The sequence below is a fragment of the Saimiri boliviensis genome, chromosome 5 (genome assembly GCF_048565385.1).
Source record: "Saimiri boliviensis isolate mSaiBol1 chromosome 5, mSaiBol1.pri, whole genome shotgun sequence".
NCBI classification, from domain to species: Eukaryota; Metazoa; Chordata; class Mammalia; order Primates; family Cebidae; genus Saimiri; species Saimiri boliviensis.
This window is the reverse complement of record NC_133453.1, coordinates 146,672,763-146,695,704: the sequence shown is the minus strand read 5'-3', so window position 1 is coordinate 146,695,704 and position 22,942 is coordinate 146,672,763. Positions and strand designations below refer to the sequence as shown.

General features: G+C 42.7%; 1 protein-coding gene across 2 annotated transcripts in view; it reads left to right on the top strand.

Moving 5' to 3' along the window:
* The window catches only part of OTUD7A (OTU deubiquitinase 7A), a 338,001-nt gene that overhangs the window by 226,992 nt on the left and 88,067 nt on the right, over positions 1–22,942 (top strand). For both annotated transcript variants that reach the window (XM_074400130.1, XM_074400131.1), the window contains exon 5: positions 18,530–18,709. In XM_074400130.1, coding sequence (XP_074256231.1) covers positions 18,530–18,709 — 180 coding nt within the window. The remainder of the gene's footprint in view (positions 1–18,529; positions 18,710–22,942) is intronic.

The window sequence follows — 22,942 nt, the reverse complement described above, 5'->3', positions numbered from 1 at the left end:
TTAGTGATGTCCTTTCTTGGTTTTGGTATTAGGGTGATATTGTCTTCATAGAATGAATTAGGGACAGCTCCCTCTTTCTCTATCTTGAAAAAAAAAAGAAATAGTGTCAAAAGTATTGGTACCAATTCTTCTTGGAATGTCTGGTGGAATTCTGCTGGGAATCCGTCTGATTCTGGACTTTTTTTGTTGGTAATTTTAAAATTACCATTTCAATCTTGCTGCTTGTTATTGGTCTGTTCAGTGTATCTAATTCTTCCTGATTTAAGCTAGGAAAGTTGTATTTTTCCAGGAATGTATCCATCTCTTCTAGGTTTATAGTTTATAATGTAATGATCATTTGTAAATGATCAATGAATGATCATTTGGATTTCTGTATATCTCCTGCGTTGTTTCTTAATGAGGTTATTTGGATTTTCTCTCTCCTTTTCTTGGTTAATATTGCTAATGGTCTATCCATTTTATTTATCTTTTAAAGAACAAGCTTTTTGTTTTATTTATCTTTTGTATTTTTTGTTTGTTTGTTTCAGTTTCATTAGTTCTGCTCTGATCTTGGTTATTTCCTTCTTCTGCTGGGTTTAGGTTTGGGTTTGGGTTTTCTTGTTTCTCTAGTTCCTTGAGATGTGACCTTGGAATGTCAGTTTGTGCCCTTTCAGTCTCTTTGATGTAGGCATTTAGGACTATGAACTTTCCTCTTAGCATCACCTTTGCTGTGTCCCAGAGGTTTTGATAGGTTGTGTCATTATTGTCATTCAGTTTGAAGAATTTTTTAATTTCCATCTTGACTTCGTTTTTGACCCAGTGATCATTCAGGAGCAGATTATTTAATTTCTTAAGTATTTTCATGGTTTTGAATGTTCCTTTTGGAGTTGATTTCCAATTTGATTCCACTGTGGTCTGAGAGAGTGCTTAATATAATTCCATTTTTCTTAAATTTATTGAGGCTTGTTTTGTAGCCTATTATATGGTCTATCCTGGAAAAAGTTTCATGCGCTGTTGAATAGAATGTGTATTCTGCAGGTGTTGGTTGAAATGTTCTGTATATATCTGTTAAGTCCATTTGTTCCAGGTATAGTTTAAATCTATTGTTTCTTTGTTGACTTTCTTTCTTGATGACCTGTCTAGTGCTGTAAGTGGAGTATTGAAGTCCTGCACTATTATTGTGTTGCTGTCTCTCTCATTTCTTAGGTCTATTAGTAATTGTTGTATAAATTCGAGAGCTCCAGTGTTAGGTGCATATATGTTTAGGATTGTGATATTTTCCTGTTGGACAAGGCTTTTTAGCACTATATAATGTCCCTCTGTGTCTTTTTTAACTGTTGTTGCCTTAAAGTTTGTTTTGTCTGATATAAGAATAGCTACTCCTGCTCACTTTTGGTGCCTAATTGCATGAAATGCCTTTCTCCACCCCTTTACTTTTAAGTTTATGTGAGTCCTTGTGTGCTAGGTGAGTCTCTTGAAGACAGCGCATAGTTGGTTGTTGAATTCTTATCCACTCGGCAGTTCTGTATCTTTTAAGTGGAGCATTTAGGCCATTTACGCGCAATGTGAGTATTGGGATGTGAGGTGCCATTGCTTTCATTATGCTGTTTGTTGCCTGTGTACCTTGTTTTTTTGTTTGTTTGTTTTTGCTTTTTAACTCGTATTTTTGTTTTATAGGTCCTATGTGATTTATGCTTTAAAGAGATTCTGTTTTGATACGTTTCCAGGATCTGTTTCAAGATTTAGAGCTCTTTTTAGCAGTTCTTTTCGTGCTGGCTTAGTAATGGCAAATTCTGCTTGTCTGAGTAATACTGTATCTTTCCTTTATATATGATGCTTAGTTTGGCTGGATACAAAATTCTTGGCTGATCATTGTTTTGTTTGAGGAAGCTGATGATAGGGCCCCAATCCCTTCTAGCTTACAGGGTTTCTGCTGAGAAATCTTCTGTTAATCTGATAGGCTTTCCTTTGTATATTACCAGGTATTTTTGTCTCACAGCTCTTAAGATTCTTTCCTTCATCTTACCTTTAGATAACCTGATGACAATGTGCTAGGTGATGATCTTTTTGCAATGAATTTCCCAGGTTTTCTTTGTGCTTCTTGTGCTTACATGTCTAGGTCTTTAGCAAGGCTAAGAAGTTTTTCTCTATTATTCCCCCAAATATGTTTCCCAAACTTTCAGATTTCTCTTCTTCCTCAGAAACACCAATTATTCTTAAGTTTGGTCATTTAACATATTCCCAGCCTTGTTGGAGGTTTTGTTCATATTTTCTTATTCTTTTCTCTTTGTCTTTGTTCGATGGGGTTAATTCAAAGACCTTGTCTTCAACCTCTGAATTTCGTTTTTCTACTTGTTCGATTCTATTTCTGAGACTTTCCAAAGCATTTTCATTTCTATAACTGTGTCCAGTGTTTCCTGACGTTTTGGTAGTTTTTTCTTTATGCTATCTATTTCCTTGAATATTTCTCCCTTCACTTCTTGTATCATTTTTGGATTTCCTTGCATTAGACTTTGCCTTTCTCTGGTGCCTCCCTGATTAGCTTAATAACTAACCTCCTGAATTCTTTTTCAGGTAAATCAGGGATTTCTTCTTGGTTTGGATCGATTGCTAGTGAACTAGTGTGATATTTTGGAGGTGTTAAAGAGCCTTGTTTTGTCAGATTACCAGGGTTGATTTTCTGGTTCCTTCTCATTTGGGTAGGCTCTGTCGGAGAGGTGGTCTAGAACTGAAGGCTGTTCAGATTCTTTTGTCCCATAGGGTGTTCCCTTGATGTAGTACTCTCCCCTTTTCCTGTGAACTGAGCTGCAGTGATTGTTATTTCTCTTCTGGATCTAGCCACCCAGCAAGTCTCCTTGGCTCCAGGCTGGTACTGGGGGTTGTCTGTACAAAGTCCTGTGATGTCCTAATCCATGTATGGGTCTCTCAGCCATGGATACCAGCACCTGTTTCAGTGGACGTGGCAGAGGGTATTTGAAATGGACTCTGTGAGCATTCTTAGCTTTGGTAGTTTAATGTTCTGTTTTTGTGCTGGTTGGCCTCCTGCCGGGATGTGGCACTTTCCAGAGAACATCAGATGTGGTAAGTATTGAGAGGAACTGGCGGTGGGTGAGACCCTAGAACTCCCAAGAGTATATGCCCTTTGTCTTCAGCTACCAGCGTAGGTAGGGAAGGACTATCAATTGCGGGCAGGGCTAGGCGTGTCTGAGCTCAGACTCTCCTTGGTCCGTCTTGTTGAGGCTGCTATGGGGAGTGGGGTTGAAGTTCCCAGGTCAATGGAGTTGTGTTCCTGGGGGGATTATACTGCGTCTGCTGAGTCATGCAGGCTGCCAGGGAAGTTGGGGAAATCCGGCAGTTACAGGCCTCACCCATATCCCACACAATCTTAAGGGCTGCTTTCACTGCCGCCATGTTTCTGCTAACAGCACCGAGTTTGTTTCCAGGCAGCGGGCAAGCAGAGCTGAGAACTTGCCTCAGGCTACCCACCTCCTAATTGCAAAAAATAATTTTAAAAAGACTTTAGTTCCTCCCTATCCTGTGGAGTCTGCATGCCAGATTCACACTCTCCCCTGAGTTCTGGCCAAGAGGCCCTTGCCCAGTTCAAATCATTACCAAGTTCAGTTGTAGACTTCTTGTCCTTGTGCCTGTGAGACTGCCCCCCCAATCCCTGTGGTGCCAGGCTGGAACGGCCTGCTTGGGGGTCCAGGGAGCTCCCAGGGCCTCTCCTGCTGCTTCCTCTACCCCTGTATTTCGCTCAGCTCTCCAAATTGACTCTGCTCCAGGTAAGGTCAAAAACTTCCTTCACAAAGTAGACCTTCGCTTTCCCCAGTGGGGGTGTGTATTCGGGAGCAAAGGGTCTGCCTTTCCCGCTTCTGCAGTGTGGACACTCACAGTATTTGGGGTGTCTCCCAGGTCCTGCAGGAGCAGTCTTCTTTCAGAGGGCCTGTGGGTCCTGTGGGGATTCCTGGTTTATTTCTGCAGCCGTTCTGGAGCTAAAATTCTGACGCAAGCCTCTGCACACTGCTCTGTTTGTCCGAGCTGGAGCTACAATCTAGTCCTGGCTCCTGTCCACCATGAAGAACCTCTCTTTTAAAATATCACTTCTGTACCATCCTGTCTATTCTTCCTTTCTGGGACTCAATTACAGCTGGTCATTGACTTATTACATTTCAACTTTCAATTTTTCTACCTTATAATGGGTTTATTGGGCTATTAAATGAATTTTGTACTCATAGTATTTTTGACTGAGGATGCGTTTGTTGGGCCCTAACTCCATGATAAATTGAGGTGCTTCTGTGCATGTGTGTTGAAACTTATGCCCCTTTTCTGTGCTTATGCGTATGGTCTCGTGCTTTTCTCTCTTACTCCACACGTCTACCTCCCGCTGTGTGCCTGTGTGTCTGCATGTCTGTAAGTCTGCTTCAAACTGCATATTTTCTTCCAAACTTATCTTTCACTTTATTTATTCTCTTTTCTTGATTGCCCAGTCAGCTCTTAACCATATGCACTGAGTTCTTATTTTTAGTTCGTCTATTTTTCAGTTCTAGACTGGACTTATTTTTATGTTTCTCAATTCCCTGCCGAAATTCTTTAACGTCTACATATTAAATATAATTATTTTAGACTCCAGTCATGCATCACTTAATGATGGAGACACATTCTAAGAAATGCATTGTTAGGCAACTTCCCCATTGTGAAAGCATCACAGAGTACATTTACACAAACCTAGGTGGCATAGCCTGTTACACACCGACGCTATATGGTATAACCTATTGTTCCTAGGCTGAATATGAAATGCATTTAATAAAGAGATCTTCCAAACAGGCTTTGTGTGAGCAACAAAAAGCCTGGGTGCAAGCGGGCCAAATCCGAGAAAGGACAGGCGAAGCAGGTAAGGTGGGAATTGGCTTTATGGGTTGGGGTAGTTTTTTGGGGGGTGGGTGTTGCAGAGTAAGATCAGTTACAGTGGTGGGGGGTAGGGGCAAGGAGTGTACATGACCACAAATTCAGTTATGATGGTGGGTAGGGGTGAGGCAGAAGAGCAGTTAAGATAGCAGGATGAGTGAGAGGTATTCACATTATTGTAAGAACAGTTAAGATGGCAGGGTTGGGTGAGGAGCTTGTCTGGGGAAGTTCTGCTGGGCAGTCAGGGACAATGGTGAACGCAGGTTGGGGGTGGGGGATGATCAGCCAAGGCAAGCAGGACTTAAGACTTTCAGGCTCCAGACTTGCATATGGAGACCTGACACACAGCATGTTACTCACTCAATACTGCGGTAACTGTAACACAATACTAAGTATTTGTGAATGCAATCGTATATAAACACAGGAAAGATAATGCATTGTACTAGAACATTATGACAGCATCACCGTCACTAGGCTGTCGGAACTTTTCAGCTCTGTTTTAATCTTATGTGACTGCTAGTCAATTTAATTGAGTCCTGGATATTACATATTAAGATTTTGAGATATAACTTTAGGCGATGGGTGATTTTTTTTTTTTTCCTGAGAAAGTGAAGTTTGCTTATTTTAGGCAACTGAGGTGGGGACATTAGTAATCTAAGACCACATTAAGCCAATCAGGTATTTAAGTAATTTGAAGCTGGACTTAATTCCCTACTATGGCTGCTTTATTTTTAGTTTGCTCAGACCCTTGGTGTACAGCCCTTCAAGTACCAAGCCAAAAGCCTGGGGTGTTGGCTGAGGTTTGTTTTTCAGTAAGGGCCCTGAATTTTCATTTCTGTCTGCCCAGATCTGTAAGACTTGTTGAAAGGTCTGTTCAGCTTCTCAGCCTCTCAGCCACTGCCTTTGTCACTGGCAGTATTCCCGATGGGGAAAGTGACTGCAAATGCTAGTTTGTCTCTCATCTCCAATCCTCTCCCACTTCGTAGCCTCAAATTCCTCACTGCCTTTAGACTCTCGATGTCATCAAGCAGTTATCTTTCTTATATTTTGCCATGTTTCCTAGTTATTCCAATGTCAGTATTGGTGTAAAACAGTCTACTCCACCATTTCCAGAAGCAAAACTCCCCAGGGCAGTCTGAATTTTTTACTGTGCTATCACTGATAAACACTTAGTTCAATGGTGGAATAAGCAAACAGTAGTAGTTTTATGTATGAAAATTTTATCAAATAATTCAAAACTGATTTCTATGATATATAATGTCAGCATTTTGTAACTAATTTTGAAATAAAATATTATAACTAAACTCACACATTGAAAAAAGTATTTGTAAATATTACTCATTTAATGTCCAGAAGGCATCTGGTTTTGCCAATTAAATAAAGGGCTGCTGACTTCCAAAACGGAAGTCATGCATTAGACAGTTAATGTAACAGATGTTGACATCAGCTTTGTAGTGTTACAGTTTATGCAGATGAATTTGGTAGAGGATGTGTAATTCCACTATTGTCTGACTTAATACATATTTGCAGCATTAAAGGCGTTTTTTTCAACATCATAAACACAGATTATCTGCCATTGTTTACATTTTAATAGTCATACTAGAAAATCCAGTTAACTTTGTTATTCATCTACTTTCTGACTAATTTATTTTAAACAACTCCAAATGCTGCCAGTACTAAGAAGTGACTCCCATGTTGGGAACGTAACATTTTTCCGGCTCTCTACCTTTGTTCACAGTCGCATGCGTGTTCGTAGCAGAGACCTCCGAAACCTACCTCAGTTCTGCCCCACTTCGTTTCTCCCTCTGCTGAGGCTAAAGCATACCTGCCAGACCTTTGCACATGAAGATGGTAAAATAGTTAAAGTTTCACAACAACCCTGCATATCTAGCCAGAGTTATTTGTGTGAAATATAGGTTCTTCCGCATTTACATTGGGCCAAAAATTGCACGCAAAGAGCAACTCTGATGGGGATGTGAGGCCACATGCAAGTCCAGAGATACTGGTTGAAGGTCATCTAGCTGTTTAATTTTGGTTAAGGTGAGTGAGGTTTGTTTTTAATAATGTTCTTCTAAAACGAAAATGGGACTCTTAAGAGCATACAGACAAGCCTGTTGATGCTGTCGTTTGTGATTGCCCTCAGGCTCCAGCAGACATGGTTCACTGGTCGGAATGGGAGCTGTGTCCCTTGTCACTCCCTGTCCACGGGCAGAGTGCCATCGTCCCCCCAGTGGCTGGAGAGAGGGTGTGGAAAGAGCAGGGCCTGCTCAGGAGCAGAGAGGCCAGCTCTTGCGTGTAGCACTGTAGCGATGTCACAGGGTTGCAGTCACTGGAACTGCTTACATAACCAACAGTATGTGTGGCCTGAGGCATAGATTAAGCCATTTAAGAAAATAAGTCTGAAAAAATAACTGATTGTTCTCTGCTTTAATCAATTTGTTCGATGATTGCAGGCCATAATGGAAAGTGAGCACAGAGGCGCCCCCTAACGGCTTTGCCCAATAGGAAGTCCCTCATAGCCAGGGCAGTTTCCATGCTGTTAGTTGAAGTCACCCCCTGCCCCACCCAGTTAGGATGCAGGTGCAGAGGCCACCAAGGAGAATCAGCCATCCACCTACCCCAGAGGGCCCAGGGTCATGTTTCAGAGGAGAGCAACTCAGGTGCCAGATGCCAGTGGCCCCATGTGACCAGATGTGTGGCCACTGTCCCCAGCGCACCCTTGTGTGTCCAGAGCATCCCCCACATTCCTCTGATGCAGGGTCCTTAATGTCTGCGGCTATGCTAGAGGGAGCCAGAATGATGGAAGGCCTCAGGCTGTGCACACACAACCCAACACACACCTGCCACACAACATGTCTAACACCCATTCCCACCGCACACCCACACGCACCCATTCCTCACAGCACAGAGAAAGTTCTAACTCCCACCCAAAATGCAAATTCTCTCATCAAAAGCAAACTAAAATCAAATATAAAAGCAAAGAAACAGACAGCTGTGGAAGGCCCTACTTTGTCCTGGCTTGGCCATGCATCCTAACTGCACTGCACTCAGAGCAGGGACTTTGTTCCATCCAGCACCTCCCCGGCTGCTCTGCTTATCACACCTCTTGCTTGCAGAAGCTTCTGGCTCCCTGGTTGGCTCATTTAGACCCAGAGTCTCAGGCAGGACCTCCTTTCCAGTCCCAACAGCCAGCCTGGACCCCAGAGCACAGAGCTGAAGGGCACAGCTTTGCCACAGGCCCTGAGCACACTTGCCCATCTTGTTGAGCTTCACGCCTGGCCCTGTCCTGGAAGTCCTCCCCTGGCCTCCTAAGTGGGAGTAACAGGTTGTCATTGTCCCTGACCCACTTCTCTCTGGCCATATGCATGAGCCAGTTACTAACCAATTGCACTTTATGTAAAGACGCTGCTCCAGCAGCTATTTACAAGTATTTTTGTGAAGCAGCTGAATGTAGTTTTCAAGTGAAATCTTAGGGCATGCCCACATGTCACATAGGTGGATCTGCCCTGGCCAACTCCAAGCAGAGACCCTGAGTCTCCTCTGCCCTAGGGTCAGCGTCACCACCACAGAACTCCCAAGCTCTCCTGGACCAGGCTTCCTTGGCCATCACATAAACATCTGACACCACTCAGCCCATCTCAGCCCTGGCCATGGAGGCTGGAAACATGCTGCCCTTCCTGACTGAAAGCTGGAAAATGTTCACTGCTTTTACTCCCAACCACAGCCCATCATCAGGAATCCTGCTGGCTCCCCTCAGAAGCCCAGCAGCCCCTCTATGGGGGTCCACAGCCCAGGCTCTATGCCCCTGGCCTTGCCCACTGCTTTCTACTTTGCAGACAGCAACCAGGGAAAAATGTAAAACAAGTCATTCAGTTTCTCCAAAATAAAGAAGGCTGGGCAGGGTGGGGGCACTGCTGGAAGCTGGCTGGGGTTACACTGAGGACCTAGAGGAAGACAGTCCTGCAGAGGAGAACTGGAGGGCTTGCAGGGCCTGACATCCAGCCAAGGTGATCAGGTGATGTGAGCATACACACAGACCGTGTATCCCAGAACAGGCTGGAGTCCAGAGAGAGGTCTGCACCGAGGGCAAGGGAAAGAAAGGGAAGTCTTTTCAAAAGGTGCTGAAACAGCTGTAAAATGGTATGTTAAAAAAAAAAAAAAAAAAAAAAGGAGGACCTTTACGCTCTCCCTCCTACCATGCATACAAATTATTTCAAGGCAGATTGTAGGCCTAAATGTAAAAACAACCTAGAAAGCTTCTAGAAGAAGGCATGGAGGGAATATCCTCAGGAACTTGGAGTTGACAGACATGTTTTAGAGAGGCCAGAAAAGGACTATGAAGAGGAAAACAAATGATGAATTGAATTTCACCAAAACAAAAAATTTCAGTTCATCAGAAGACACTTAAAATAAATAGGCTGGGCACGATGGCTCATACCTGTAATCCCAGCACTCTGGGAGGCCAAAGCTGGTGGATTGCTTGAGCTCAGGAGTTTGAGATCAGCCTGGGCAACATGGCAAAACCCTGTCTCTACCAAAAAAATACAAATATTATCGGGTATTATAGCACATGCCTATGGTCCCAGCTACTTGGGAGACTGAGACAGGAGAATTGCTTGAGCTCAGGAAGCAGAGGTTGCAGTGAGCCAAGATAATGCCACTACAGTCCAGCCTGGGCAACAGAGCAAAACTATGTGTTAAAAATAAATTAAATTAATGGGTAAGCCACAAACTGGGAAATAATATTCATAAAACATGTATCTGATAGAGTACTTGTATCTAGAATGAATAGATTACAAGCACAAGTTAATTATAAAAATACAAACAATAAAAAAGCGAGCAAAAGACTTAAAAACAGAAAAGAAGAAGAAGATACATGAATTACCAGTAAGCACATGAGAAAAATTTCTTATTAGTCATCAGGCAAATAGAAATTAGAACCACAATGCGATATCACTGCACACCCACAAAAAAAAAAAAAAATTAAGAATGCTGACAATACCAAGCATTAGAAGGATGTGGAAAAATAGAAGTTTCAAATGTTACAAAGGTGAAATAATAAAACCATGGAGGGAAACAGTTTGGTGGATTCTTACAAAAATAAAAATGCATTTAAGCCTTTGACCCAGGAGTTCTACTCTTGGATATTTACTAAAGAAAAATGAAAACATGTCCACAAAAAGACTTCTACTGAAATGATCGCAGCAACTTTACTTATAATCACACAAACCTAGAAGCAGTGTGAGTATCCCTTAGCAAGTGAATAGATGAATTCACTGCAGTGCATCCAACAGTAGATAGTACTCAATGGTAAAAAGAAGCAAACTACTTACTGATGCATGCTGCAACACAGATGAATCCCAGAGACCTTATTCTGAGCAAATGAGGAGAGACACGGAAGACACTTACTGCATGATTCCATTTATATGGAGCTCAAGAGCACAGGGGCTGTGTAGAAGACAAGATGTCCCTCAAGATTCCTGTTCCCCGACTTTCAGCCGAACACTGCTGTGAGTACCACTGTGAAGGGACTGTAGATGGAATTCAGGTTGCTAATCAGGTGACTTTAAAATAGTTCATCCTGGATTATCTGGATGGGTCCAAGGTAATATCAAGGGCTTTTAGAAGCAAAAAAAGAAGACAGAGGGCCCCGAGAGAAGAGGAAGAAGAGGTCACCGAGGTTTGAAGTATGAAGATGACTCCATCGGTCTTTGCTGGCTTGGGGATGGAGAAAGGGGCCACAAGCCAAGGAACACAGGTGGCCTCTGGACACGGACAGTGACCTCCAGCTGACAACCTGCAAGGAAACGGACTCAGTGCTACAGCCAGCCGCCTGGAATGGGGTCCTGCCGCACCTGAATGAGGCTGGAAGCTGATTCTCTTTCAAGCCTCCAGGAGGGACTGCGGCCCCGCTGACACCCCTTCAGCCTTGTAAGACTCCGAGCAGAGAAACCAGCTAACATCTGCCCTGCAAACTGTGAAACAGTAAACGTGTGCTGTTTTAAGCTACTACCTGTATGATACTTTGTAGGAAATGATGCCAGAGGGACTGACTGGGAGGGGCATGGGGCAAATGATGTGATGACCATGATCTACTTGATCTGCTTGACCATGCTAGTGGTTACATGGATGTGCACACTTGAAGAAAAGTTCACGCAGCTGGGCACAGCCCTGGGCATTCATTACCATATGCAAATTATCCAACCATAAGACAATAAAACCCTGTCATTTGCAGCAGTATGTATGGAACTGGAGGTAACTGTGTTAAGTGAAACAAGGCAAGCACAGAAAGACAAATTTTAAAAATTTTAATTAAATGAAAGACTGGGAGCATTTCTGCAGCTAAGAATCTGCCAGTGGTCTGGTCTCTCCCAAGATAAAATCTTGTGCCATTACCATGGCCCCACCCTGCCCACTCCAGGCACAGTCTTCCCTGTCCCACTCACTGATAGGCTCTACAGCCACACAGGCCCACGGCACAGTTTGATCTTGCTGTTCTAATGACCAAGAATGCTGCCCTCCAAATAGCCACAGCACTCCCTCATTTCTTCAGTGTCTGTCCTGAAGTCATCTTATTAGGTAAACATAGTAGGTGCCCCCTGAATCTCTGATGAATGCTTGAACATGGCTCCTGGGTGGACACAGTCTCCTTGGGGGATGCAGTCTCCTGGGAGGATGAGTCCTCCTGGGTGGACAGGGCCTCACACAGCAGTGTGTTCTGTGCCTGCACCCAGCCCTGTCACCACCCTCACCTGCTTCTCCTGGATACTCTGCCTTCTCCACAGGCAACTTGGGAAGAGGGGCACAGGTGCTGTTCACCCAAATCCTGATCTCTCCATGAGTGGGCCCTCCTTATTTTGTAGACATAGAGATCCACCAGGATTTCATCAAATCTAAACAAGCAGGAAATATCTTAGGACAAGCAGCCTTTCTCTGGCATTTGTGTAGGCTGATTGGCCACCCACGCCAGCTGTCTAACTGAGCTCTGAGCTTGTTGACCTCCTTGGAGAGGCCAGTCCTCCTCAGGGCCCCCTGGCTCCGCAGGGAAGGACCTGGCCAGGGTGTACGGCCTGGACCCCGGTGGCTTGCAGCAGGTTCCACTGCTTACCCTGGGGTACACAGACACTGTGGGAAGGAAGCTACTAGACTTCCTGGTAAAGTAAGATGGAAAGAGCTAGAAGGCTTTCTTTAGAAGTGACAAATTAAGCTCCTCCTGGAAGCCAGATTGGAAAACACCCAAGAGACATGAAGTGATTTATTTCTCATATCTTCGGGATTTAGTTTGACTTCAGTTTTTAAAAGGTGCCTCGGGAATTTTAACTGAAAGGAATGGATTTCTTTCTTAAGTACCATGCAGATCTCAGAACCAGGGTACAAAATCCCTGGTAAATCCCACATGAGAAGGCTACTGACAGTCTCAGCAAAGCATGCTTTAATTTTCAGGACTGAATTCATTTTGACAGTTGGCTTCACTGTCTGTGAATTTTTATGAAAATCAGTATTTCTATTCTTTTTTAAGAACCATTTTAAGATTAAAGGCCGGGAGATTAGGCTGTCTAGAAAGATGATGAGGCCCAGGATGATGGGGCTCAGGGAGAAGATGGCCTTGCAGGTGAACTCTGGCTTTCTACAGTGTGACATTTTATTCCCACAGGGCCCCACCTGCACTGAGGCAATAGTAGAAACAGTATTGCCTACATGTGGGGGAATAGCAGAGAGTGGGGCTGAGTAGAAACTAATACTGCCACTGAATTCATTTATTTCTCTTTAAAATCAAGTTAAATTTTTTTTAAAAAATTCATCTGACACTTAGAAATGAAATTATATATTTTCTAAACGTCGCCCCGAGGGACTGTCATGTTAGTCCTCTCTGGTCCTGCCCTACAGCGCACCCCTGCTGACCTTCTGTTGTATACATGAGCCAGAGGTGGCCTTCATGTCCCCGCCCCTAGGCTGGTGGTTTCTTCTCTGCAGACCCATTTGCTGAAAGCCTGCCAGCCCCAAACCTAAGTTTTCACGTTTCCAGTTGTTTTAAACATAGACCAATTATAAGCAGAGTTTTTGCCACAGAGAGCCTGCCAGCTTTGCATCCCCCATGAAACCTCCCTAGCATCTACTGCCCACTGATAAGATAGAGCCTTCTGCTTGTAAAGCCCCAAGCCACTGCTGCCCTCAGAGCTCTCTGACCCCGAGACCCTGCTTCTGAGTGACATCATCTGGACACGTGTCTCAGCCTAGGCTCTCTGGTGAAACAGAACCAATAGATGTATGTTCTGTGTGCAGTCATGTCCCACATCATGACTTTTCGGTCAGTGATGAACTGCTCATTCAGTGCTGGTCCCATAAGATCACAGTGGAGCTGAAAAATTCCTGTCACTACATGACATTGTAGCTGCCACGTATTTGTGGGGATTCTGCAAATAAATCTGTGCTGCCATTTGTGTAAAAGTCTAGCACATACAACTGTGTCCAGTACATAATACTTGATAACAAATGACTATGTAATAGGTTTACCTATTCACTGTACTATTTTTATCATCATTTTAGAGTGTATGCCTTCTACTTAGATATTTTTTAAAGTTAATGCAAAACGGCCTCAGGCAGGTCCTTCAAGGAGGTGTTCCAGAAGAAGGCTTTGTTATCATAAGAGATTACAGCTCCATGCACGTCCTGCCCCTGAAGACCTCATGGTGGACAGGATGCAGAGGTGGAAGACAGTGACACAAATCACCCTGACACTGCGTGGGCCTAAGCTAAGAACAAATATTAAATTGTTTTTTAAAAAGATTATAGAATAAGAATATAAAGAAAGAATATTTTTGTGCTGTTGTGCAATATGTTTGTATTTTAGTCTAAGTGTTGTTACAAAAAGTCAAAAAGTTTTAAAAACTTACAAAGTTGTAGTAAGCCAAGTTTAATTTATTATTGAGAAAGAAAAAATTAAATAAATTAGTATAGCCTAAGTATACAGTGTTTCTAAAGTCCACAGTAGTGTACGGTAATGTCCCAGTCTTCACATTCACTCACCACTCACTCGCTCGCCCAGAGTAACTCCCAGTCCTGCCAGCCCCATGCATAGTAAGTGCCCTGTGCAGGTGTACCATTTTTTATTTTTTATACCATATTTTTACTGTACTTTTTTCATTTTTAAACACGTTTAGATGCACAAATACTCACCATTGTGTTACCATTGCCTACAGTATTCAGCACAGTCACATGCTGTGCAGGTTTGTAGCCTAGAAGCAGTATGCTGTACCACAGAGCCTGGGGGTGTAGTAGGCTCTGCCATCTAGGTTGTTGTAAGGGCACTCTGTGATGTTCGCGCATGATGAAATTTCCTATTGATGCATTTCTCAGCAAGTATTTCCATTGTTAAGTGGCACATTACACATATGGATATGTGTAATAGGCACACATATCCATACATGTTTATATCTGTGAGTAAGCATGTACATGTATATTACAGAGAGAGTTGGGGAGAGAGATGGACCTATAATAAGGAATTGACCCATGAGGTTATGGAGGCTGAGAAGTCTCACAACCTGCAGTCAGCATGCTGGCAAACCAGAAGAGCTGAGGGTGTAAGTTCCAGTGGAACTAGTGGTTATATAAGTTTACCTTTATGTAATATCCTGTGTCCCTTTTCCTTTAGACAATATCAGTTTATTCCCTATATGCCTCAATAAAACAAGCTTCTATTTTCTTCCTTCATCCTCCCCTCTCTCTTCTACCATCGAATTTAACCAATATTATATCTTTTGTCTGTTCTTATTGTTTGCTCTTCTAATATTAAATATGCTTACATATACATATTTGACCTGTCAACTGTAGTTTTGTTTTGTTTTGTTGTTGTTGTTTTTGAGACAGAGTCTCACTCTGTGCCCAGGCTGGAATGCAGTGGTGCAATCTCAGCTCACTGCAATGTCTGCCTCCCACGTTCAAGAAATTTTTGTGCCTCAGCCTCCAGAGCAGCTGGGACTACAGGCATGTGCCACCATGCCCAGCTAATTTTTATATTTTTAGTAGAGACCAGGTTTTGCCATATTGGCCAGCCTAGTCTCGAACTCCTGACCTCAAGTGATCTGACTGCTTTGGCCTCCCAAAGTACTGGGATTACAGGTGTGAACCACTGCACCTGGCCTAACTTGTCAACTATAAACATTATTTTTGCACTATCATGTATTACAGCTGGGGCATTGCAAATTTATTCTTTCTAAATTCTACCATTTTTGTTGATTGTGTCATTTTCATTTTGAGAGAATATTGATATTCTTCTTGATCACTTATATCTTTATCCTTACTTTTCCTTAGATGTGCAGTTAAATAAACTTACCGCTGCCTGCCTGCTCCTTTGCCAAGCTTATTCAGCTCTTGATTGGCTGGAGTTCATCCTCTAGTAGTTTTCTCAAGGAGTGTCCATTTGAGAAATGTTTTCTGAACTATTCATGTTTAAAATGGTTTGTCTACAGCCTTTATACAGAAAAGAGTAGCCTGGATGGGCATAAACCGTTCTTAGCTCATATTCCTTTCTTTCCTTCAGTATCTTGTAGATGTGGCCCTATTGTCTTTTTGGCATTGAATGTTGCTGCCAAGAAGTGTGTCATCAACCTGATTTTCTTTCTTTTTTGCTTACGGATTTTAAAAATTCTTTTTATCTTTAAAAGATAATAATTTTAAAAGGATATATGTTGGTATTGATTATGCTAGAACAGTTTCCTTATGTACCATATGCACTTTAAATATGTAAAATCAAATATTTCAAGAAGTTTGCTTTTTTAATTAAAGTTTTTAAAATTTGTTTTTCTCTTCCATCATTTTTGATTTCTTATTTGGGGCTCCAATTATGAGTATGTTGGATTTCCTTTACCTATATTCTATATCTAACATTTTTATTTAACCCTATGTTTTTTTATTTGTTTTATTTTGTCTACTTTATTTTTTATTTTTATCATTCTTACTATGCTATCTGTACCATTTTCTTTTTTCTTCCTTATAATTTAACTTCATTTCTAAAAGAGTTTGACTCCTTTTTCCTCAAGTTTGGTCAGTTTCTGTTTCACATCCTCCTGTGACTTCATGTATATCTGGTTTATAGTCTTTCTTCAGCACTGTGATACTTTTGTGCTAAATTAAAGCAGCAGATCATGTCACAGCAGTGAACTGTACTAGAGGTTGTAGTTATTACCATGAAACCCATGGCTACCAGCAATCCAATAACTCGGTGTTTGGTGATAATCAGAAATTCAGGTATCCTGGAAGAAAAACTTCGCAGGCAACTTCCTCAATCTTTGAATTCTTTTGCTTAAGGTCTTCTTCCACACAGCTATACTGTCTTGCTGCTTGGAGGAACTATTCCTGGAAGAAGGAACAGAGTAAGCAAATAAAGAAAGATAGAATAACAGGAACATATTTTGAAGATCTGCAGGAAAAAAAATGAATATTTTTAGCTGTGTGTATTGCTATCGAAAATAAATTAGAATTCTGAGCATATAGAATTAGATGAGGAGAATAGAAATTGGATAGTCAGCTAATATCTGCCATAGTCAAATATTTGGCTTTAAAACTTAGGAGGTAAGTTGTAACTAGAATCAAGCTTACTCTCTTAGAGATGGACTTAATCTTCAAAGGAGGGTGTAAATTAAGGGAAAAGAAGAACAAGAAGAAAAATAGGGGGAATCCATGTGTTTTAAGGGCAGGAAGAGGCAAAGGAACCAGAGAAGGGGCCGTAGAGTATCCCAGGATACAGAAGAGGAGCTGTGAAAATGTCCATGTTAGAGTCAGGTCTCTAGTGCCCTCCCGTGGACTTTATGGCCTTAGTGTGTTTGGGAGATGGCATTAGTAACAGTTTAATGAGAACCTCACAGAGTATAGGTAAGTCTGTAGAGAAGAGAGTAGAACCCAGCAGTTGAGTGCACTGGCAGGGTGGAGATGGAGAATGGGGATCCAGGTGAAGAGGGCAAGCTCTGGTTATGGAGGGTCATGGTGGGTGGGCAAGGTAGAGCAGGAGGTGTGTCAGCAACCAGGAGCCGTCATTCCCAAAGCTGGGTCAGGTTCAAGGGAACAGTAACACCAAAAGCTTAGATTTGAATGAAGGCAGATCTGTATTTGCATCTCGGCTCCATCACTTACTATCCATCATTTACTCAGAGTTTAACTCTGAGTGCTAGAAGTTAAACGTAAAACAAAAACCTATAATTAATGAGAATAATGGTAACTACCATGTATTAAGTGCTTTCCAAAAAAGAAGAACTTTACAAACACTATCTTCTTTTCTCATTTAACCCTCCTAAGAATTCTCATTAGATGGATTGTGTTATCCTGATTGTACAGGAAGGAATATGAGGCCTTGTGTAATGAAACAATAGATACCATCAGAGAATTCGTTAGAAGGGCTCAAAACCAAACTCTAGAACCTGTGTTCTTGACTGTTTTTCTGAGTATCCTGGCATCAGGGACATGTAGCCTGTGGCTGTCCCAGTCTCCCAGCCTCAGGTTTCATCATGGGCCTCTGTCTTTTCTTCTCATCCTTACTCGATGTCACATCTGTGGGAGTTCCCAGTAACTTAAAATGGAAAAGATGAGAGAGGAGCTTGTTTTTATTTGCTCCTTAAAAGTAAGGCTATGTTTTTAATTATTTGATTTCTTTATAAATTTTTAAAATTTTTAATTCTATGGATACATCATAGTTGTACATATTGATGGTGCAGATGTGATATTTTGATACAAACACACAGTGTATAATGATCAAATCTGGTTCATTGGGATATCCATCGACTCAAACATGTATCATTTGTTTATGTTGGGAACATTCCAAATCTATGCTTCTAGTTATTTTGAAATATGCAATAAATTATTGTTAACAATAGTTGCCCAATCGTGCTACAGAATGATGCCTAAGTGAATCGGATGCAGTGTGTGACACTCCTTCCTGCTGTTACAAGCCCACCGACTCTCAGAGTCAGGAATTAGAGTGCCATGCTGCCTCCAGCTCCCCAGTGTATCTGCGCCTTGTGCTGTGAAGTGCCCGTCCAGCACCCGGTGTTGGGGTGGGAGCCCTGCTGACTGCATACCCACACTGGGCCCACCTGCCCAGCCTGCCATCGTACCTGGTGCAGAGCCTGAGCTCGAAAGCCTACCTCCCACCAAAGCCACTAACAAGAGAATCCCTCCCAAGCTTCTGCTTCTCTCATGTTAAACTTAAAAAGTAAAACTCTGAGCAAAAGTCCAAAGAGACTTTGAGAATTACTTCAATTCATTTTTCTGTAATTAATGCTTTGCTCCCCTCGGGGAATAAGCTCTACAAATTGATTTTCAAAGGGGGATATGGTAATAAGGAATGCAATGTTTAGAAATGTGTGTGTGTGTGTGTGTGTGTGTGTGTGTGTGTGTGTGTGTGTGTGTGTTTAAACCTAAAGGCTCTGAGACTATATAGTCACATATTTTAGATGGACATCACTTATGGATGTGAAATTCTCCTTTCAGAGATCATGCAGAAGGCCATTTTTCCCCTTTGAAAAATGAGAACTACTGGTAGAAAATTCATTAGTTTATGTCCTAACGAGAAGCCCTTTTTGTCACGGTTTTTCTCTATGAGTAGACCATTATTCATGCATTCATACTGTCACCTGTCATTTTCTGTCCACAGGCAAAAACTGGGACTTGACAGCCGCTCTGAGCGACTATGAGCAGCTCCGCCAGGTGCACACAGCCAATCTGCCGCATGTGTTCAACGAAGGGAGGGGTCCCAAGCAGCCAGAGCGAGAGCCACAGCCTGGACACAAGGTGGAGCGGCCCTGCCTGCAGAGGCAGGACGACATTGCCCAAGGTACTGCTGAGGGACTGAGCCTAGGCACCACAGCTTACAGGCGGGTTGGGTGGAACAAAGGATGGTAGGGTCATCACCTCCCAGATGCAGGCAAATTGGACTCTCAGTGCCTTCTTCCTCACACTGTGCTGAAATGTCCTTTGTTGCTTCTACCCATGGCTCCAGCCTCTACCTCAGAAAAGTAGAAAAATTGTTCTGACTTCCTAGGACCCCAAAAGCCCATGAAGTGAGTAAAAACCAGCATTCCTCCTGGTGTCCTGGTTTTTCCAGACCAAACATCTCTAGTTCTTTCATTTTTTTCCCAAGTAACACAGTCTCCAAGTCTGTTCAGCGTCACATTTCTTATCCCATGCGCTCCATCTTCTCTATTCTTTTTCTTCATTTTGAAAGTAAGGTGGCCAGGCACGGTGGCTCATGCCTGTAATCCCAGCACTTTGGGAGGCTGAGGCAGGTGGATCACAAGGTCAGGGGTTCAAGATTAGCATGGCCAAGATGGTGAAAATACAAAAAAACTTAGCCAGGTGTGGTGGCAGGCGCCTGTAATCCCAGCTACTCAGGAAGCTGAGGCAGGCGAATCACTCCAACTTAGGAGGTGGAGGTTGCAGTGAACCAAGATCACACATACTGCACTCCAGCCTGGGCAACAGAGTGAGACTGTCTCTCAAGAAAAGAAAAAAATGGAAAGGAAGATGTGCTTATTATAACAAAGGAAACAACACAAAGATATATGAGGAAAACTTAAGAGCACTCTCCTCAACACATCCCAGATCTCACCAGTGTAATGACCACTAATAACATCCTGGTGGTCTCCTCCTGCTCCTCTTGCTTGTTCAAAATCAGACACATCAGAGTCAAATGCACAGCACACTTTGCAAAGTGCGTGTTTCACTGAGCAGGAGATCATGAACATAATCTCTTAATAGCAACATTTTATTCTATAACATCTGTTAATTTTTAGATCACTACTGTATTCGTGGTGATTCTGGTTTTGCTTGGGTTTTTGTCATTATTGTTATATGTTACCGCAGTTGCAAGCAATGCTGAAAGAAACATCTTTATACGTCTAATCTTACATACTGGTGCTTTTATTTCTATAGGTTTGCATTCACAGAATGGATTTGCTGTGCCAACATATGTGTGTTTTTAGCTTAATAATTTTAGGACTTCTTTCCAAACATATTTCTACTCACTGTGTATGAAACTGGGTGTTTCCCTTCATTCTTGCCAGCACTGGATATTACAATGTATGGTGTGTTGGGCCATTTTTGCACTGCTATAGAGAAATATGTAAGTTTGGGTCATTAATTTTAAAAAGAGGATTTCTTGGCTCGTGGGTCTGCAGGCTTTACAGGAAGCACAGTGCTGGCATATGCTCAGCTTCTGGGGAGGCCTGAGGAAGCTTACATCATGCAGAAGGCAAAGGGGGAACAGGCACTTCACATGGCCAGAGCAGGAGCAAGAGAGAGTGAGTTGGAAGGCGGAGGTGCTGCGCAGTTTTCAATGACCAGATCTCACATGAACTCAGAGCAAGAGCTCACTTATCACCAAGGGGATGGTCCAGGCCATTCATAAGATCTGCTTATGAACAGGATCTGCCCCCACTACATCCCACCTCCAAGATGGGGGATTACATTTCAATATGAGATTTGGGTGGTGACAAATATACAAACTATGTCATTCCACCCTTGGCCCCTCCCAAATCTCATGTCCTCATTGCAAAACACAATCATGCCTTCCCGACAGTCCCCCAAAGTCTTGACTTGTTCCAGTGTTAATTCAAAAGTCCAAACTCTCGTCTGAGGCAAGACAAGTCCCTTTCACCTCTGAGCCTATAAAGTCAAAGACAAGTTATTCACTCCAAAGATACAGTGGGTTATAGACACTGGGTAAACATTCCCAGTCCAAAACAGAGAAATTGGCCAAAAGAAAGGTGCTCCAGGCTCCACACAAGTTCCAAACCTAGCAGTGCAGCCATTAAATCTTAAAGCTCCAAAATAATCTTGTTTGACTCCATGTCTCACATCCAGGGCACACCAGTGCAAAAGGTGGACTCCCAACACCTTGGGCAGCTCTGCCCCTGTGGCATTCCTGGGTTCAGTCCCCATGGCTGCTGTCTGCTTGCAGCTTTCCCAGGTACAAGGTGCAAGCTGCTGGTAGATCTACCATTCTGGAGTCTGGAAGGTGGCAGCCCTTTCTCACAGCTCTACTAGTGCCCCCATGAGGACTCCATATGGGGCCTCCAACTCCACATTTCCCCTTGGCACTGCCCTAGTAGAGGATCTCTGTTAGGGCTATCCTCCTGCTGCAGGCTTCTGCCTGGACACACAGGCTTTTCCATACATCCTCTGAAATCTAGGCAGAGGTGGCCAAACCTCATTCACTCTACATGCCTACAAGCTCCACACCATGTGAAAGTCACCAAGGCTTATGGCTTGTACCCTCTGGAGCGGCAGCCTGAGCTGTATCTGGGACCTTCAGAGCCAAGGCTGAAGCTGGAGCAGCCAGGATGTAGGGAGCTGTATCCCAAGGCTGCACAAGGTAGCAGGACCTTGGGTCTGGCCCATGAAGCCATTCTTTCTGACTAGGCCTCTGGGCCTTTGATGGGAGGGGCTGCCGTGAAGGTCTCTGAAACACCTTTGAGGCCTTTTCTCCACTGTCTGGGGTATTAGCACTTGGCTCCTTTTTCATTATACAAATATCTCTAGCAAGTAGTTGCTTCTCAGCCTGCTTGAATTCTTCTCCTGAAAAAGCTTTTTCTTTCTTTGCCATATGGCTAGGCTGCAAATTTTTCAAACTTTTACATTCTACTTCCCTTTTACATTCTGCTTCCCTTAAATGTAAGTTCCAACCTATTTCTTTGTTCCTACATCTGAACGTAGACTGTTAGAAGCAGCCATGCCACTTCTTGAATATTTTGCTGCTTATAAATTTCTTCTACAAAATACCCTAAATCATCAAGTTCAAACTTCCACAGATTCCTAGGGTATGAACAGAATACAGCTGAGTTCTTTGCTAAGGCATAAACTGTGACCATTTGCTCTAGTTCCCAATAATTTCTTCATTTCCATCTGAGATCTCCTCAGCCTGGACTTTGTTGTCCATTTCGTTATCATTATTTGGTCATAACCATAGGGACTATTTAACCAGTCCCTAAGAAGTTCCGAACTTTCCCTCACTTCCTATCTTCTTCTAAACCCTCCAGACTTCCAATCTCTGCCCATTACCCAGTTCCAAAGCTGCTTTCACATTTTCAGATACTCCTTGGTACTACTTTTCTGTGTTCTGTCATTCTTGCATTGCTATAAAAAAAAATACCTGAGGCTGGGTAATTTATAAAGAAAAGAAGTTTACTTGGCTCATGGTTGTTCAGCCTTCATAGCAAACATGGTACTAGCATCTACTGAGCTTCTGGGAAGGCCTCAGAAAGCTTACAATCATGGTAGAGGACAAAAAGGGAACATGCACTTTACATGGCCAGAGCTGGAGCAAGAGAGAGAGAGTGGTGGGTGGGAGGTGCCACAACCAGATCTCATGTGAACTGAGCAAGAGCTCACTTGTCACCAAAGGGATGGTCCAGGCCATTCGTGAGGGATCTGATTCTATGATCCAAACACTTCCCACCAGGCTCCACCTCCAAGACTGGGGATCACATTTCAACATGAGGTTTGGAGACAAACATCCAAACTACATCAAGTGGGTTTATATTTCTTTCCTATTCTCTGAAGAGTGGAAAATGGTGTCTTGTTTTCACTTTCATCTTATCACTTGCTTGTTAGGCCATTGGATTTCTGCTTTGTAATGTGGCTGTTCACATATTTGTCCACTTTTCTGTTGATTGGTTTGCCTTTTCTTATCAATTTGTTGCTCTCTTTGTAATGAAGACTAAAATATATATTCCCTATATATGTGTTTTTCCCACTTGCCTTATGACTTTCTTTTCAGAGTATTTTCCCCACAAAATGTTTATATTATCATGCACTCATGGCCGATGAACTTTCTCTCTCACTTTAGAAGGTTTCTTGGACGATAGAGTTACTGAAATATGTTCTTACATTTAATTTAAATTTTGTTCTTTGAGCCTTTTCATCAATTTGAAATTTTTATAAATAGCAAAGAATCTGGTTTTGCTTTCTTCTGGATTGAGAGTGAGAGTGAGTTATTCAAGCACACTTATTGAACAAAGCATCCTTTTCCCACTGAACTAAAATGCCAGCTATACTATATATTAAATTC